The sequence below is a fragment of the Microcebus murinus genome, chromosome 10 (genome assembly GCF_040939455.1).
Source record: "Microcebus murinus isolate Inina chromosome 10, M.murinus_Inina_mat1.0, whole genome shotgun sequence".
NCBI classification, from domain to species: domain Eukaryota; kingdom Metazoa; phylum Chordata; class Mammalia; order Primates; family Cheirogaleidae; genus Microcebus; species Microcebus murinus.
Genome location: NC_134113.1, coordinates 47305760 through 47326151, shown reverse-complemented (window position 1 = coordinate 47326151; position 20392 = coordinate 47305760). Strand labels below are relative to the sequence as shown.

General features: G+C 33.7%; 1 protein-coding gene across 7 annotated transcripts in view; it reads right to left on the bottom strand.

Annotated features, from left to right (window-relative positions):
• The window catches only part of CNTN1 (contactin 1), a 340010-nt gene that overhangs the window by 101256 nt on the left and 218362 nt on the right, over window positions 1-20392 (bottom strand). For all 7 annotated transcript variants that reach the window (XM_076007181.1, XM_076007180.1, XM_076007183.1 and 4 more), the window contains 7 exons: window positions 19037-19136; window positions 18702-18883; window positions 15762-15886; window positions 14977-15094; window positions 10903-11053; window positions 6761-6888; window positions 6271-6446 (listed from right to left, as the gene is read on the bottom strand). In XM_076007181.1, coding sequence (XP_075863296.1) covers window positions 6271-6446; window positions 6761-6888; window positions 10903-11053; window positions 14977-15094; window positions 15762-15886; window positions 18702-18883; window positions 19037-19136 — 980 coding nt within the window. The remainder of the gene's footprint in view (window positions 1-6270; window positions 6447-6760; window positions 6889-10902; window positions 11054-14976; window positions 15095-15761; window positions 15887-18701; window positions 18884-19036; window positions 19137-20392) is intronic.

Sequence of the window (20392 nt, the reverse complement as noted above, 5' to 3'; positions counted from 1 at the left end):
GTGGGTCCCAGAAGTATGCCAAGGACCTATATACTTTTTTTTTTTTTTTTTTTTTTTTTTTTTTTTTTTTTTTTTTTTTTGAGACACAGTCTCGCTTTGTTGTCCAGGCTAGAGTGAGTGCCATGGCGTCAGCCTAGCTCACAGCAACCTCAAACTCCTGGGCTCGAGCGATCCTTCTGCCTCAGCCTCCCTAGTAGCTGGGACTACAGGCATGCGCCACCATGCCCGGCTAATTTTTTATATATATATATCAGTTGGCCAATTGATTTCTTTCTATTTATAGTAGAGACGGGGTCTCGCTCTTGCTCAGGCTGGTTTTGAACTCCTGACCTTGAGCAATCCGCCCGCCTCGGCCTCCCAAGAGCTAGGATTACAGGCGTGAGCCACAGCGCCCGGCCATATACTTTTTTATGTATTTCTCTCTTATTTCCACTGCTCATCAAAATTTAAGAGCCTTCAATTCACAAAGCACATGAAATCTAACCTATACTACTCATACTATTTTGGATATGCTTTTTAAAAATCCTGTTTCTTTAAATTCATGTTTTAACACTCTTATTTGCTTAAAACAATATAACTTCTCTTTGTTTCCAACACCTCATGCTTATAACTTTTCAGTGGCCAGTGCTTTTATTGTTAAGTCTCTTTTGTAAAAAAAAAATCTTTCTTGAGAGTATTTGTCAGTCTTGGCAGCATTGACAATTTGAATGAGATCATGCTCTATAGTGAGGGCCTGTCCTGTGCAGTATAGGTTATCTAATAGCACCCATGTTAAATAGATGCCCGTAACACCCAGCTCCCCAAAACCCCTGCAGCTGTCAACCAAAAATGTCTCCACACATGGCCAAAGTCCCAAGGCGCCAGGGCTTATATCATCTCACTGCGCCTACCTCGTCTTCTGCTCTGGTTTCTTCACCTCTAAGTTGATTCTCGCCAAGGGTGACTGGCTAACCCTCCTTGTTTCCTCCAACCTGTTGCCCCACAGCTCTGCACAATCTTCACCTTCTTGTTCAACAGTGAACAGAAAGCCAATACGATTTTAAAAAGCAAATGAACAACAAAGTGATTTCTGTTTTATTTTTCCTCTCCTTTTTGCTTGGCTTGCAGAAACAAAATTTCTATTCTAGATCATACCACGCTCTAGTATGAAACTGAGATAATTTTCAAATCTGAGGACATTTTTGTGACATGTTTAGTATAATTAATATTTTGTTAAAAAAATTAAAATATCCCTAGGGTAAGAAATTTGTCCTCTTTTCTCTCGAATGGTGTTGCCTATTCAAAAAATGTATACTCACATGTCTGCAAACATACGTATAACCTACCTACCTGGAGGAGATCATTAAGAATTACCTGGAACTTGATAGTTAGACCACATGAAACTGTATAGACTTGACTTACACTGTATAGAAAAAGTTGCTAACAGTGTAATAAATTAACTTGGATAATCTGAGTGAGCATACAAGGCTCTTTAAATAAGATTGAATAATAAAATATGAGTTCAGCAGTACAGTTTTATAGGATTGCAAATACTTGGAGAATTATTAATATTTAAATAGATACAGACATGAATATTAACCAAATGGTAAAAAAAAATCAAAGTAGTGAAGATCACTGGGTTGGCAGTCTGACAGTCAGAATAACTGGTTTCAAATCCTCCAAGGGGCATGAGCAAGTTGTATGATTACTTCGGGCTAGCTAACTTTTCTAATACTCAGTTTCTTCTCCTTAAAATTGAGAAAAATCACAATCATATGTACTCCATAGGGATTGCTGTGAAGATCAAATGATAAATGCTTAAAAAGCATTTAACCCAATACTGGCTAAACAGTAAGCACTCAATGAATGTTGGCCATTATTACTTCCACATTGCCTTCAGCAATGAAATACTTAGAATTTTATTTTTAATTTTTATTTTTTTCAAGGACTTAGTACCCAGTACAACAAGCAATGCAAGAATTAAATTGTGAAAAATGAAATCTTTTACCAGAAAAAAAAACTATCTGGCAAAAGCTTCTGAAATTTTCAATGGCATATTATTGCTCTATTATGAAAAGTGTTAATAATAACCACTTACAATATACCAGATCTTGTGCCAAGCATTTTATAGGCATGCTCTCATTTAATCCTCACAAAAATACTATGAAGTAACCAGTTTTGTGAACCCAATAAAGTAACCCGAATGAAGTAAATGAATGAGTAATAATAACATTTTACAGAGGGGAATTCTAAGGCATAGAGAGCTTTAATCCCTGGATCAGAGTCACAAAATAAGAAGTGAAAAATGCAGCCCAGAGCCCAGGGCTGGTTGCTGCAGAACCTCTGAAACCATTCAGATGATATTTATGAATTCACAACAGACATTCAATAACTTCTTACAGAATTAAAATTAAAATATTTATTTATAATAAGAGAATCAGAAAAAATATATATTCAATATATATATTAGTGGCAATCACCAGAATTAGGACATTTGAGAAACTCATATAGTTAACTAAGATGATGCCTCTGATAAGAAGAATATTGTCAAACAGTTGAAAGAAAAATGACTCAAAGTTGATGTCAAAAATTAAGTGGTTATTGAAAAAATAATTTCAACAAATCAGATACCATCATGAAAGAGGAATAAAATGTTATATTGCAGATACATATTCTTTTATAGATGGTCTTGAGTACTTTCTAGAACAAGAGAGACTATAAATTAAATTAATTAAATTAATAAGTAAAATGACTCTGCCTTTTGTAGTTAGTCCAAGGGAGTAAGTAGCTATTGAGTTGGAAAGTCAAAACAAAAGCCATTTTATAATGGACTTGAAAAACTTATGACTATTTGCCACATAACATTAATAGAATAAAAGAATGGCAGATAAACTGCTTTAAAGCTTCAAATCTATTAAACTTCTGATTTATACATATATTCTTATTCCCTATGCATGAGTTCAGGTTCAAATGAAATATTTTCTGGTCATGATTACATAATAATACTCAGTGAATGTTTATTGAATAAATAAAAGAACAAATGATGTGGCAGGTAAACTCTAGATATTTAACTTCTTAATGTTTTTCTATAATCAGTATCAAGTTTTTAATTACAGTCTTAAAATTAAAAGTTACATTTAAAAAATTAATCCAAAGTAATTTTACATAAAGTGGGATTATTTAATGAAATAGCAATGTTATTTTTACTTTTTTGATGCTCATCATAAATTCTTAAAGAAATGTATATCCTTAAAAATGTATAGTTACTATATTTCCTGACATGTAACTCTAACTGGAAAATGTATAAAGAAGACATTTTAAAAGCACCCACAATTGTAAGTATGGGCAGCTGCATTTACTTAATTTTGTAAAGGAAAGCTTCAAGCCCCAAATTATCCAGGCTGTGAAAATTTGAAATCTTATACAAGGGTGCCACTTGGTGGTCAAAATCAAGAATAGCAAGCCAAAATCAAAACATACTGAATACAATTTATTGTTGAATCTAAACTGGAAAAATGAAAACAGGTTCTTGAAATAAAAATTTTTTAAATTTTATTTATATCATTAACTTATTAATTAAAACTTAATATTACTTTATATCAATTAAAATTATTAAAACATGATAATAATTATGTCAGTTTTGATAACTGTGATGGCTACCAAATCATTTACATCTGAATTTTAAACTCACAAGCTGGCTCTGATTTATTTTGGATTGGTATCTGTGTTTGGTGTATTCAGTGTTTTGTTTGCACTAGTGTCTATCACTGTGCCTGCTTGTGGCATGTGCTCAGTATAGATTTTTTAATGAACAGATGATATTCAATCATTGAAATGTCAGAATTAAATAAAATACCAAAACATTATTTAAGAAGCCAATACTGAAATTTTTGCCTGTGCAATTTTGAACAATAGACAAATGCAGTTGCAAATGTGTCTTCCTTCACATTTGCCATCCACAAAATCTGCTGCCCCCATTGTTTTCATTCCCTAAGCTTTAGATAGAAAAGAGCCACTCCTTGTGAAAATGGTCTACCGATAAGCCCAGAAGCAATTACGAGCCATTAGGACTATCTTCTAAAAGGTAGATCAAACGTTTATGGTGTTTTCACTTAAATGTTGCATGGTATATTTAGCAGTGAAGTCCAACTTTGAAGTTTGCCCTAAAAGATTAGGCATCAGGGAAAGGTTTATTATTTTTTGTAGGTTCAAAAGATAGAATTGAGTTTAATAATTTATTTTAAAATAATTATTCTTACCTGTTTGTTTTTTTTTTAATTTAGAGAATTGAATCCACCTACCCATGTACTAAATGCTAACAATGTGAATTTGATATTTTTATTCAATTAAGTTGTATATTTAGCCGGTTGAGTAAGGTTTTCTATCTCAGGTAGATCATATTTGATAAAATGAGCTGAAACCTAAGTTGGTGAATCTTGAAGTTGGGCCTGGAGTCAGAATTCTGGCCTGGACTAGCAAAGGGGCAGCTATGTGAATCTCTGTGGCTATCATCTGCAAAGGGAGGGAGTGCACAAGTGACCACAGGCCTTTTTCATTTTATGGTCTAATTTATTATTTATTTTTTCTTAATTAGTATTCCAGTTATTTCTTTATTTTTCTTTTTTTTTAAATCACTGAGCTCTTTCTTTCTTTCCTTTCTTCTTTCTCTTTCCTTTCTTTCTTGCTTTCTCCTTGCCTCTTTTTCTTAAATTCTTTTTTTATTGTTGTAAAATGTTACTATGTGCAATCAGCACAACATAACTATTATTTTAGAGAACATAAGCAGGCTCTGAATATGAAGTTTCTGCATAATTAGCGCAATTTAGTTTCCCAAATCTATTTACATAGACTTCACTGCAGGTGCCAAGTAACTACTTTACAAACTATGGTTGTCAGATTTCCAAATTGTATTTTAAAAATTATTTAATATATAACACCAAAGTTCTTTCAATTTCAAAAGTCTATTTTTTTTTAAAAAAAAAGGTAAGATCTCTGTTTAGCTCACTTTTTTCCCTTAAATTTCTTGCAATACAAGACACAACTTGAAGAATGTTGGGTATGTTTATATTAAGCACATCAAAATAGTTTCAGACATATAAGAAAAAAAATCACATGCTACAATGTCAAAGTACAAAATTTATAGTTCTCTGCCAATTTTCAGTTGTTATTTTTAAAGTGTTTTGGTTCAAAAACCAAAAGATGATACGTAGGTTTATTATAGATTTATAGTTATTGCTATACCAGTTAAATTAGAAAGATACAGTTATAGCTAGACCAGTTAAATTAAAAAGAACTGGAATTACAGTTAACATACAGAAGGCATGAACACTGATACTGCTTCAATAGTTGCTCATGTGCATTTATCTAATAAAAATGTAAAAAAAAATTTCCTATCCAGTTAAAATCAGTCTTATTTGACTGAAAGCTTGCTTTAGCTTTTTTTAAACTTCAAAATATTAATTAAGTGGTACAAGTGTTTTTGTTACATGGATACCTTTAGCTTTTCTTAAAGTAGACAGTTTTATAATAAGCATTTGTTCTAAATAGGTCTGTAGGCTCCTAAATGGTTGTCTTTCTAGAAAAGAGGCTGGCAGGGGCCAGTGGTCTATTTGCCTTTTAAATCCACTGTAAAACCTAGACAGCCTGTCAAGACACCAATGATGTTCCTTCCTCTGAAAGTTGTTGTTCCTACATTATTTCCCAATATTTTCCTTCTATTTTATTTATTTCCATACCTTGACTCCCTATAATACTATGTTTAATGATAGGATTTGTAGTAGGTATACTTTCCAATTCTTAAAATGTGGCCATTTAACCCTCTTCAAATCACAGAAACTAGTTCTCCAAATTATCCAACATATATATTTTGTCTGTTTCTTACCCTCAAAGCATAAAATAAATGCTTTAAAGTAATCATTATAACAAAGTATAAGTTCTACGCGCTTACTTCATTTAAAGTAAAAGTGAAAGCACTAGAACCTAGACCACATATATACTGAGGTATATAGTACATATCAATGCAAATATTGTTTAATAAATAAGGGGGAAAATGTACCTAATGCCCAATGAATATTTATTGATTAATATGTCTACCAAAATCTTTGGATTAGCCATTTCAGAAAGGTTCAAGAATACTCCAGTTAATATGAAGAGAATCATGAAAAGCTTTCTTGCCTGTTTTCTGGTCTCATGAAAAAATGAAATCATATAAAATATTATAGTGATAGAAGTTTCAATGAAGAACCATAGGAATCACTGAGATGTTAATAAGATGAAACATAAAACACATACCATAAAATTCCTCTGGTAATGAATATTCTCTCTGTTAAAATCTATCACATAGCCATTGAAGGACCAAACAAATGTGAGATCCAAGGCGGGATCAAAGGACGCAGCACACTGCATGGTGGCATTTTCTCCAACAGTGATATCAGCATTGATTGGGGCCAATATAATTCGCGTGGGATCTATATATTTTTAAATAAAAGAGTAAAGCAAAATTCAAGAAAATAGAAGACACCATATTATCTGGTATATTAAAAGAATAAAGTCCAGTACATTTTGGTTTCTCTGTGCAAAGGAATAAGATGATGTTTTCACATCCAACCTCCAGGAACAATTTCATCAAGCAAGAGACTTTCCCAGAACGCTTTTGAAATAGAAACTTATCAATACACGGGCTGTTTTAGAGGCTTAGTGCTGAATCGCATGTCTTTTAACACATTAGAAATTAAGCACCATATAAAACTTCAAAATGCAACATTAATCAATGGTTTTTTACCTGTGATAACAAGAGTCCCAGTGCTATTAGCTTTTCCTCTATTATTTTCTGCAAAGCATGTATAGATACCTCCATCATTCCTTGTAATGTTATTGATTTCCAAGCTACCGTCTTCCCAAATGAGTATTCTATTGAAATAAAAAATAAATAATTCACAAAATTGATTTAGTAAGACACATTATTATTATGTCATACCTGAGAGAAACTGATATCTTTTTATTATTACATTTTATAGAAATCATATGGCAAGAGAATTTTTTAAAAGTTGAAACATTTTATCATTTTAAATATTCTTTATATAATATTATATTATAAAGAATATTATAACATTATATATAATTTTTATATTTTAAGTTAAATTTTAAATTTTTAATATTATATTACTTATATTATAATATTAAATAATTAAACACTAAAAGTACATATTAAATAATAAAATATTATAATATGTAATTTTTATTTTCAATTTAAATTTTTATATTTTTAATATTATAATATTCTTTCTCAGCATTGACAATTTGTTTTAGAAAGCCACCTTCGCTTTTTCTTGAACTAATACAGTAGTCTTCTAACTGACCTCCCACTATGGGACAGGCTCAAAACAGCCATAGGCCTAAAAGAAATGAGACCAGGTCTTTTAGAAACGTTAACCTCAAGATTTCAACTGAGACTTCAAAGTTAGGATAGACTGTCATCTTGACTGCTACAGAGAAATATAAATGTTTTATTTTCAGAAAGTTTAAAAAAATAAATTAAAAAACCTCCCTTAGTAATAGCTTCTATAACAAATTAACACTTAGGAAATTCTTCTTTAAACATAAACTCAATCTTACATACTGCTCATATTTCCCCGCCTGTCTGCCTTTTCTCTAGGGGCTGGAGACCAAAAACTCACTAAGTTTTATTATATAGCAACTCATACTTAGTTTCAATATTGGATTGCCTGTCATTGGATTTTTACTTTCTTTAAATGTACTATTTTCAAAACTTTAAATTATCTTTGAAGATTTGTACAAAACATACACATGTATGTTTCATTTTAAAGGCAGAATATGATAAAAGAAAAATACTATTTATCTACCTTATTAATACAAATCTCCATACAAGAAGATATCAAAAGTTCCACTAATAATATATTCCAGAATTTCCTTTCCCTTCTTTAACTATCTAGTACCAACTTAAAGCTCATTTCAGAATACTTCTTGTTCTTGAAGAAGAAATGCATCACCAAAATAATATAACAATGAAAGGCTATTGTCAGCCATTGTCTGTTCTCAGTCACAGACTGTCCTCAGCCAATGATTGAACATGGGAGGAAATTTAAAGCAGACCTGGTCCTGGAGGACAGTAAACTTCTCTGATGGGAATTTTTAATTGGAAGACTCTCCAGTGGCCTTACTGTACTCTCTTAGAACTGCTCTGCTCTTTAAGTCATTTCTTTTTTCCTTCTTTCCCTCTCTCCATCTGGGATCAGACCTGCATCTCAGTTAAATAGCTCCCCCAGCCTCCACCCAACTTCCTTTCAATTTTCCCTGCCACACATTGCCATTAATAAATTTCTCACATGGCTAATTCTGACCTGGCAACTACATCTTGGAGGACATGTATCAACACAGTGCCAGTATTAGTGGGCCACACTTTTTCTCACTAAGCTCTACTATAAGATCTTAGCCAAATTTCCACTCACCTTCCATTTACTTATTTTGCAAGCAAAGCAACGAAAATTACAGTCAAGTAGCAGTGGAAAAACAATGACAATTCTTTCTAGCATCCACACTAATATTTTTAGTTTACTTACTTATGTTAGCTCTCAATTGATCTTTATCATCTTTAAAGGGTATACATACTTCCTGTGTCATTCATCTCATTATTTTCAGGCACCTCTCCTTTGACATTAAAATTACTTTTTAGTAAGAATAGTGAAGGAACTTGATATTTTTTTGCAGCAATGCTCCTTATTCTTAAATTAATGTAGATTAAACTCTTAACATCTTATCCTTCCAGATAATCTGATATGAATCAGCAGTCAAACAAGCTAGTAATAATATGGTCGTTAACAAACTAGTCACCTTATTGTTGCCAAAATTACTCCAGGATAAACTCTGGAGTAGAAAAGAATCATGGAGATCCCCTCCCAGTGGCTTAGATAAAGGTCACTTTAGAGTTGATAGTCTATTGAATATAAATTGACAACTAAATTAATTCTATTAGTTACAAAGAAATTCTGTTGGAGAAAATATATCATTTGAGCCCAAAATAAAATCATAAAATTGAGAACTTAATTACAAGTTATCAAGATGCATAGCTCCTCCCTACTGAGTGCAAATATTGTATAAGCCACTCTATAGGCCACTAATCAGGCACAGAAAACCTTTGCTAGGTGGAACTATTTTTTGTAATTATAGTCATCAAAATGAGATTATATGTATGCTTAAAGACCATTATTTACTTATTCCTGGAACATTGTTTTTCAAAAGAAATACAAAAGTTTGTTTAACTTTTATACATACTATTTTACAACATTCAAACATATTTGTATGTGAATACTATATCAATCATAAAGCGGTATTTAAACTGAGATATTAATGAATTAAAGTAATGAGCAAAAGTTGGATTTGTCGTCTCTTTCATCAAGGAAATAAATGCAATTTGATTTCAAAGGCTTTAAAAATATTATTTGAACACATTGATATTCAGGAAAAACAAATCCATGAAACATGATACTGGAAAATCCTTGTTGGGGAAGTCTGTGACATTGATCTTCATCAGAATCAGAGCAAATTCTATGATCAAAAAGAGAGAGCCAATGGAGGGGCCCACGGGAGCGCTGTGCTATGGGTTGTTGAGGGAGTGAGCACATACACAGGGGGCTGCCCTTTGATCACGGACTCTGCATTGCTTCTTGTCTCAGCATTGGTGTCTCAGCAGCAAACTGAACTAACCGACTCTTCCTTTAACACATATTCTTCTAGTAACATTTTGATAATATCTTAAGAACTCTTAGTTCAAACATATTGACTTTAAATGTTACTGTGTTCAGGGAAGTCCCTGCTGTGCCTGCCTCCTCCCCCTCCCCCACCTCTGCCCACAGCCATATTTGTGACCGTCCTAATAAGAGAACCGTGTTGGCATGCTCTCCTTCCATGTCAACAAGACACAAGTTCAAGTTTCAGTTTGGATATTACTGATATATTTTTTTCAGAAGGTTCACTTTAACTTTACGAGGCTTTCGACACATCAAAATAGGGATGGTGATACCCATCTTTCTTACTTTATTGGATTACCATGAAAATTTGTTTTCTATACTTTTGCCAAATATTATTTCAAAAGGCAAAAATTAGCTTATTCCTCCCTTATTTAAGACTTCAGACAGATTTCTATTATTACTCTTAGATGAAACCCAAGCCCCTTCGCACAGAAAACTTTGTCATTTATGATCTGGCAAACTGTCTCATCTCTTAAAAGTCTTCTCCATTTTCCTTTAAAGACAAATCACACTAATTTGAGTTCTTGCAATTTCTTATACATCCTGTACTTTCTTGCCTTAGAGCCTTTCCACATACTGTCCTCACTTCTTGGAATACAGCATTACCTCAATCTTCACATTCCATTCCTCCTGTTTCCCATGTTAGCTTTCTCCTCCTCATACTTTAGTACTCAATAGAACTTCTAGGAAACCCATAAAAACTATTCCGTGTGCCTTTTATATAAATAGTCTATGTGAGTTGCACACTGTTTTTGTGTTTTGTCCCAAAGCCACCAAAACATCGGTAGATGGCCCACTTATTAGGAAGATAATGAGAATATCGTATTCATTTAAAGATGCAAAGAGATGATTAGTACTTTGAAGTCAACTTTTTATTCTCCTACCAAATATTTAATAGGCTAATTGCATAAAATTAAATAAAATATGAATGGATATATTTAATAGATACCCTTGTTAGGAAAAAGAAATTAGAGAGATCCTATTTTTATTCCCCAATGTTTATTATCAAGTAATATTTCTGTTCATCTTCTTTTCCATCTTCTGTGGAAAAAGTGTTGGAACAAACATTTACATTGTTAATATGAAACCAAGTCATCTATAAAATAAACTTTCCCAAATAGTTAATTGCAATTGGACTTCTAGTTTCTAAACTGACCTGCTACTATTGACAAGCCACTCGGTCCCTTTACTCCATGAAAATTTTGGTTTCGGTGCAGCTTTAGGTTTGCATTCAATGATCACCCTTCCTCCTTTGGCAGCCAGGATCTTCTTCTTCATAGGATTCATTTCAAAAGTTGGAGCCAAAGCTAAAAGAAAAGCAAATTATTACTTTTCTCTTTCTGTTAATTAAAGTGTAAACACAAAGCCTTCTGTATTAAAGTAATAGCATTTTTTATTCCCTTTTCATTAGTAAATAGAAAGGATTAAGCTCAGTAAACATAATCAGCTGTGACCAATTGACATTCCACACTCTATTTTTTTTCTTTTATTCAATAATTTTACATGTCATAAAATTCGCCTAATTCAAATGTAAGGTTCTTGATGATAACTGGATTAATTAGTATAAACTTTAATAATAATAAAATATTATATACACATTTAACTTAAAAGTAACATCTAATTCAATTGTTTTGACTCAGTTGTAAAAGGGGAGTGAAGGGAAAGGCCGGAGGGGCTGGGGCAGCCCCATACACGCTGTACATACAGTCATAGTTGACCCTCCCAGCCACACTTTGGATGATTTATACCCAGTTTGAGAATGAGAAGATTAAAATCTGTTAGGATTCTATAATTTGGAAAAGGTGCTGAAGGCAGCAACAGGTGGGATTCACATTTGAATGGAGGTCCTTCTGTTTTCAAGGCATGCTCTTTTCATTAAACAATATAATGCCTTCTTTATTATACATTTACTGATCACCAGCTCTATGCAGACACTGTGAAATGCCAGAATGAGCAGAGTGATCTGATCCCTGCCTTCAAGACGTATCTGCAAACATCCATGGGAACAATGATTTAATCAATTGATTAAGAAGTACATGATCCACCTGTAGTTCATCCTCATCTCAAGGTACAGAACAATAATTGTGAAAATGGGCTATCGAGTCTTATGAAAGTTCACTGGATGGTCTGCTCTAATTTTCAACAGGGTCCCCACCTCTAGTCTACTGCTCTATCTCCTTCTTCATTGGCAAACTCCAGGGGGATTTTATCCATCATTTCAATACATTCCATTCATCTGTAACTGCATCCCTTCCAGAGCCTTTTCTAAACTGAAATATATCTTTTTATGGGTTTTGACTCTTCATCATCTAATCTAGTGATTCTTAAATTTTATCTGTATATCAAACTCACTCATTAGGTCTAGGGTAGTCCTGAGATTCTGCACATCTAATAAGCTCCTAAATGTCATTACTGCTGCTAATTCTCTGAGGAAGACACTTTTGTAGCAAAGAATCAGTCTTTTTAGTCTGAATTTTGATAATTGGTAATAAATAAATAAGTAACCAATCAACCTGAGCTGTATGCCTAACACAGTGCTGGGTATTTTGAATAGGCTAAATAAACATTTTGGGTGACAAATTTCTGATAAAATATGAAACAAAATTTAATAGGATTATATTTTAAAAACTGAATTCATATAGAAAATAAGAATTTTTCTTGAATCAGTTAAGGTTTTTATGAAACAGTTGATTTGATGTGGTCCTTAAAATGACTTCATATTTATCTAATATTTGAATTTCTATTAATATCATCAGAATGTAGACTATATTCCTATATAATTTGGAAGCAGGAAGAATAAGAGAATATTTTATCCCCAACTAAGAAGACGGCATGATGCATTTCTTGTCTCTTTGGTTTTTTGCTGCATTGCACGAACCTATTAAAGAATAGTATCCGGTGTAGAGTAAGTGCTAAATAAAAATTTGGTGGATGAATATATGAATTAACTAAATAACTCAGGAAAAGAGAGAGAGAGAGAAGCACTGTTCCTAAAGGTATATTAAATAAGAATAGATTGAGGTAATATAAAGATGCCCAGAAACTACTGATGTGAGGAAGATCAAATTGGTCAGTTTGCTTAATTACTACATTAATAGTCATTAAATAATTTGAAGATTTTAGGCTTGAATATATAGAGATCTTTCAGTCTGAGCTGATGAGTTTTTATGCTTATCTTTTGTAATGTAGGAAGATAAGAACTTCTAATAGAAAGCAGAAAGTTTTCATTTGGGAAAGAATTTAAATTCACCTCATTTCTTAAGAGTCAAAATGATTTTACATCTCTTTGTACCAAAGACATATGAGCCTGCAATGCTTGCTTGATGCCCAAAGTAATTAGAGTAAATATATTACCAAGGAATTTAGACTTTAGGGAGGAAGAAATGGAGTATGCTCCTCACCATTATAGTAAGTGGCAAGGAATGTTAAAGTTAAGGTGACCTTTTTTGAGGATAGTTTTCTTTAATGCTCTCTTAGGATTCTCTCATTTCCTACCTTATTCCTTTAGTGTCACTCAATTTGTAGTGATACCAATGTTTTAAAGCGTTTTCTTTTGGTGCAGCAAGAATAAAACTGGCCACCTTGAGTCATTGCTTTATCTTTTCAGTAACCAGTTCTAGAAGAGAAAGCCGACTCCCTGTATTCATTACTTAGAATATGACTAAACCTGGTGACAACTCCTTCCCATAACACGAAAGGGACATGATACGGTAAGGCCTCAGGAAAGTAATTGTAATAAAAATAAGTACAGTAGTTGTAATGAAGAATCTTAGAGATGTTTCTGGTGTAAACTGGAGAAGTTTAATAGATGTACTGGATGGGGAAAGGGTTGTGGTGGACTCTGTCATTCTTTAAAACAGAGAATCTTTGAGGAGCACAAGATATGAGTGTGGGAGGGAGAGGAGGAACTCAGTTTCAGACACACTGAGCTTGGGTTATCTATGGGGTTACCCAGATGGGCATTTCTACTAGGAAGTATTTATTTTGAGTCTGAAGCTGAGGATAAATATCTGGGTCAGAGATCGAAATTATGGATCACTGACAGTTAATGGGAGGAGAAGAAATTAACTAGGAATTTAAAAATAAAAATAACAAGAATCCAGGAATAATAATATAGAATATGTAAAGGGATATGTGGAAGGAAATGGAATGGAACCAGAGGAATGGTTCTGGGAGAGAGCAGGACTTCTAGCCAGGAAGAGGAGGGTATGAAAAAGGGACAATGAAGGAGACAGAGAGGAAATGATCCAGGAGGTGTGAGAATTTGGAGTCACCAAAGACAAGAAATGAGAGTTCAAGAATAAAACAGGACCAAATGGAGAGGCAGCTGGAAGGAATGTGTACACACACACACACACACACACACGCATGCACACACACACACACACACACACACACGGAGGAAGCTGTGTTGATAGCTGGTTGATATCAAATATCAGGGGAAATGAAAATGAATGAATATAGGGCAAAGAGGTAAGGGGATTGTTTCAATTTTGGATAGAAGAAACACTTCCTCCTCTGGATAAACAGTATTGAAAAGACAAGTGTAATGAAGATATAGCATTGAGTGAGGGATGGAAAGTTAAAATACTTTATACCAAAGGGTCTCAGTTTTCATGGAGAATAAAGAGACAATATGAAAGCAGGAGTCAGGATGAGATGAGAGACTTGAGGAATGTCTCAAGGGTGTTGGAGAGCACCTGTAGGGTGTGGGACCCAGGAACTGAGAATGCCCCAGAAGTTCTAAAGACTCATCTGAGGTTAGATCACATGTAGCGTTTTAGCATCAGTCTTACTGTTATGTGATTGTGTAGGCAGTGTTTAGCTGCCATGGCATAGCAGATGACAAGACTTTTCAAAATTGACAAGTGTAAATTTTCCCATGTCATTTAAAATATGTTAAAAAGCATTTTATTCCATGTTGCCTCAAATTTATTATAGAGTTCATCTTCTTAGATAAATATAAAAGGATGCAATTTCATGAAATATGTAATTTGAATTTTCAGCCAACATAAAGAAATTTTAAAGAGTTACTTTTTCTCTACTTAAATGTTCTTCAATGACAAGAAAAATAATACTCTTCCATTCCAGTCTGCATATATAAAAAGTTTTTAACTTTGGCAATTAAAGAAAGTAATGTAAAATCACATGTGATCTATGAATATGCTATCATCTTTTTTATATATTGTTTCTTGATGAATGTTTAATAGAAATTAGCAATGATACTGACCCAAGATCTTCAGCTCAGCATTTGCGTAAATGGCTCCGTGTGTGTTTTCAGCTATGCACTGATACATTCCAGCATTTTCAAAAGTCACATCATATAGTCTCAATTCCCCTTTATGATACTGAAAAGAATAAAAGTGAAATACATATTCTCAATAAATGTTCATAGAAATGCTTTCATTTAGGTTTGGGCTTGTTTGTTTTTTAATTTAGATACACTATGTTTACCTGCCCCCACTGTAAGCTAAGATGAGTCAAGTGGGATTTCATGGCAAGGGGAAGTAAAACCCACTTACCATGCCCAAAGGCTCTTGTTCTATTCATCCTACAGAGCTGAGAGTCCACCTTTCCCCTCTTGGACCAGCTGGGAGATTACAGTGGGAAGTAGAGAAGGGTCCCACTGCTGCTACTTGTCCCCAGGGCTAAAGGTAGGACTTAGAGCTTCACTCTTACCTCTGTGTCTGTGGGGTTCAGGACAATAGTGGCAAGAAAAAGAGGACAGTATCAGGTAGTGGAGATGGATGAGTGGGAAGAGGGTGGAAAAGTGGAACAAAGGAAAAAATAAGGAGAGAAAGAGAGAAGGTAGAGTAAGATTACAGGAAGTTGTTTAAACTGAAAGAAGATACTTTATGTTCAGTTTCTTGTTTGCTTTTTTGGGGGGAAGCTTTTATATTTTAGGGCCCAAGTACCCTCACTCTATTGGCTTTTCTGCTAAGTTTATCCCAGGACCACCCTGAAATGTTGCTTGAACATGGACTCAGGACCAGCAAAGCACTTGAACATACGTACCGCATACCCATTTTTCAGCCATCGGATTGTGGGGATGGGCTTCCCTGTGGCCACACAAGGCCAGTAGAGATCACTGCCTATGTCCACTTCTGTGTCATTGATATGCTCTACCCACTCAGGAAATGCTAAAAAGCAAGGAAAATTATAAATGTTAAATGTGAGTCTCAACATCCATCATAATCTCAACAGTATAAATTTTACATTTAGTTAACCTTATTCTGGAAAATACATCAGATATTGTATGTGCCCTGAAATCAATGTTAGAGCCATTAAAATTGAATTCACATAGGTCTGTATCCTTTGAAAACCCTACATGATTACAGCATGAGGTAACTGTAACTCAGTTAGTAATTATTTTTCTATTTGTAAACCATGTTTTGTTGAAAAATGAATTCACGATTAGCACTAAAATAATTGATTTTTTTGTTCATAATATAAACCTTTCAAATCTGTCAAAATGACAGCTGAAGTTTTAAAGAATTATATCTCAATTCATTAAAGCATCATCTCTTAACCTTTTGGATAAAGATTCAGATTATTTTCCCACTCCCTCAGGTATACATTATATTCATTTTGATGAAACTTTCAGCTAGTGGCCACTGTAACATCTTACTGTAGGACTAGAAAAATGACTTGGGCACCTAAATACTCTTTCCATACAAACTGTATATAGTAGCTATGGTTGGTGAAACCCATGCTTTAGTAAAATTGATCTCACTCTCATTATTTGAACTGCTCTACTTGGTACCTAAAGAAAAATCTGGGAAAATGGGAAAATGCTAGAAATTTCCCCAAAAGAAAAAAATACTTCTAAAGAACAAACAAATTAACAATCTGATGGTCCGTTTGAGTATTTCAGTTGTCTAAGTAGTCCAAATAGATGTAGATAAATAAATTAATATAAGAAGGAGGTAGGAGGAGAGAATCCTGAGTGGAGAGTGACATTTTCTTTAATTTTCTTTTAAAATGAGAACTTGTATTTATTTTATGACAAAGGTAATATGCAAATCTTATAGAAAGTATTTAACATGTATGTATATGAAAACATCTCTCTATATATTTTTATAGCATATAAAAACAGTACTTTTTCACTTATCATTATATTTGTTTATGTTATATGGAGATAATTTTTAAAAGTCGAATATTGTTGAATATGTTAATTGATAAAGGTTTTATTCTGTACACAATCTTTAGCAATACATAATATAAGAATATCAGCACCTTTCCTGCCTTGGCCTCACATGGGTGACACAGACATGTGACATTACCAATGAGAAGAATAAATAATTGAATCTGCTTGACACATTCTCTATAGAGTTTAATTATGTAATCTTTCGGCGATTTCCTTAGATCTGAAAATAAAACTTAGTATGCCTCATTAGTAAAGGAAAAATAATAGTTCCCTTAAATGACCTCAAATAAATACCTGTTCTATTACCTTCGTTCCTCTGAGGCATGAGATATTAGACAAGCCAGAGGTCTACTCTACTGAGAATGGGTAGTGTAGTTTCCTTAATGTGTTGATAAAAACAGATCTATAAGCTTTAGAAACCTGATATAAAGTGGTAGTTTTACTTCAAAAATTTAAGGGATCTTTAGCAGAATTTTCTTCCTCTCAGGAGTCCATTGCATGTACACCTGATTGTATCAAGTTAATGTTACTGGGGTACATGATGTGCAAGTCTGAAGCTCAGAGGAATTGTCTAGGTTAGAGTTTTCAGGGTACAGAGTGTGTGCAAAGCCATGATCATGGATGGGATCATAAATGGGGTGACCAAAATAAACAAGAGGTTCAAAGACCGAACCCTGCTCATTCCAATGTTAGAAAGGGATGGAATTAGAGGAGACAACAAGGGAGAATGAGAGGGGTGTACAGGAAACTAATAAAGTGTGGGTTCTAGACGCCAAGTACAGAAAGTGGATCATGGAGGAAGGAGGAACCAACTACGGCCACTAGGGCTGTTGGAGCAGACAAGATAAAACTGAGAATTGACTGTCAGCTTTAGGGTCTTGCTGGTGACCATGAGAAGAAAGGTTTCAGTGGAGAGATGGAGATGAAAATCAAATTGTGGTGCATTTAAGAGAGAAGAAAAGTTGAAGATGTTGACAACACTTTCAGAGAGTGTGGATGAATCTGTCGAGATTTTTATTACTTTTTAGGAAAGACAGAAAGAAGAGAAATGGGGCAGTAGCCAAATTAAAAATCAATAATCTTGCTGAAGCCCTAGATGTTTATTCAGTTGTGACCTGCAAGATTCATCTTTTGGAACATTACAGAGATTATTTCATTCTGAACAGTTTCCAGTGTGGCCTGAAAAAATTATGTCTTCCCAGATGTAAGTTTCTTTTAATGTGTGAAAATCAAAGGCTTGTGCCAAGATAATTTTGTCAAAGAAAAGCAATTCCTTGCACCAGTTGCTCTCAAAGTGTGGTTCCAGAACCAATATTATTAGCATCTCCTAGGAACCTGTTAGAAATACAAATTCATGAGCCACTAGTAGACCTTCTGAATCAAAAATTCTGAGAGTGTGGCCCAGCAACATGTGTTTTAACAAGCCCTCCAGGTGATTTTTATGCACATTAAAGTTTGCAGACTACTGGCCTAAAATAAGTCGTAACACATATTTTTTTCTATAAATAAAAAGGCATTAAAAAAAGAGATGATAAAGGGAGTGAACAAGCTACATTAACTGTATGTTCTGAAAATTAGCAAGAATGCTACCATGAATTCATTGCTCTTAATTATAATACCAAAGGAATAATTATAATTCTATAATTCATAGTTGTAACTTAATTAGACATACAATAAATATTTCATCCTTCTGCATGATGCCATAATTACCACTGCCTTTAAAACTATTAATCATTATATAGTTGCTTTTGAAGTATGGAAATGGCTCTAAATAAGAAATTTATATAAACTCAAAATAATATACCTACCTTGAACATAAATTCTTGCCTGATGTTTATCCTTTCCTCTAATGTTCTCAGCCTCACATTCATATAAGCCTTCATCTTCTAGCTGGATATTGAAGATCTTGAGGACAGCTCCAGAAGTGCTGATCTCAGCAGTGCTTGGCATTGGTTCTAGGACCTTCCGCCATCGGATATCAGGAACAGGACTTTAAGCAGAAAATACAAGTGCTAAAGCTCCACAACTCTTAAAAGAAAATTACTTTATGTTTATAGCTAAATAGTTAAAGCAATTATTTCCTACAATGGTCCAAAATTAATATCTTTCTATATATGTTAATGAAAAGTTTAAGTATACTTACTTTCCAAGCGCAAAACACTCTAAAGTCACATTTTGGCCCATCAATGCATATATGTCCTTGAACTGAACTACGATATCAGCAGGATATGGTTTTGTTGTTCCTAATATTAGGAGAAGCACAAACATTCACTAATTATTAAGCACAATAGTGTTCTTTTTAATATTGTGATTTCTATAGGATTAGAACTGCTTCAATACGGAATACTTTTCTTGGTGTGGGTACTGGTCGAGGCACAATGCATACACTTGTTTATTTATACGCAGTACATATTTATGTATATAGTATAACTCATCAAGCATTTCAATAACACTGGCTCATTCTGACAGCTGCATAACCGCTCTGACCCAATTCACCAAAAAACTTCAAGAAGTCATTAGGGAGCATCAAATATGTGTAAACATTGTAATCGGTGCTGTACGGGGCTCAGAAAGGTAGAAAAAGACAAAAAGAAACGAAGGATAAAGAAAAGAAAAAAGCAGAAAAGTAAGTCAAAGCAAGAAAAGAGGAAGAAAGAGATGTCCACAGAGATTAAAGCAAAGGGGAAGCAAGTTGAAAAAAGGGAAGAAGGGAGGGATAGAAGGAAAATATTTATTCAAACAACACTGCACTCATCAAAATACTTTATTTCATTTATTTAGCATATCAATCTTGAAAAAATGTGTAAATCTCTCAATCTTACAGGAGAAAACAGGCTCAGAAAGGTAAAATACATTGTTTAGGATCACAACATGAGTATGTACTTTACACTGTATAATGCTAAAAACACAAATAGATGTGCAATAATTTGATACATAAAGCAAAACAAAATATGTACTCTGAAAGAATGACTGCCAAGGAGGATAGTTAGAAGTATGTAAGTGCTATAGGAATCTCAGCCAAAGATGGCATTTGAATTAGACCAGTTCAGGCTGAGGAAATAGCATATTATGACAAAGCTTCGGGAATGTGCAAAGAATTAAAAAAGGTCTAGGAAATCAAATGCCACGTAAGTATACGTAGTTGAAGGTAAACTTGAACACACAATCTAAAAGGACTGAAAACATATTAAAGATTTTTAGACTAATTTCCTCAATGGGCAACTACCAGTGGGACTTGGTAAGAAACAAATAGGGACCTTACTTTAGATTTAAGTAGAAGACTTTGTTGGCAGTTTTAAAGGATGAAACATGGAAAGGAGAAATATAGATCCCAAGATCTAAAAAGATCTAACGGAGGCTGTTTCATTAATTCAGGCAAAACAGGTGAGGGCAGACACTAGGCTACAGCCACAGTGAAAACAGAAAGGAAACAACAGATACAGATTGAACTTCAGAGGCAGAATCAACAGGGCTGCTCCTTGTATCAATGTTTCTCAAA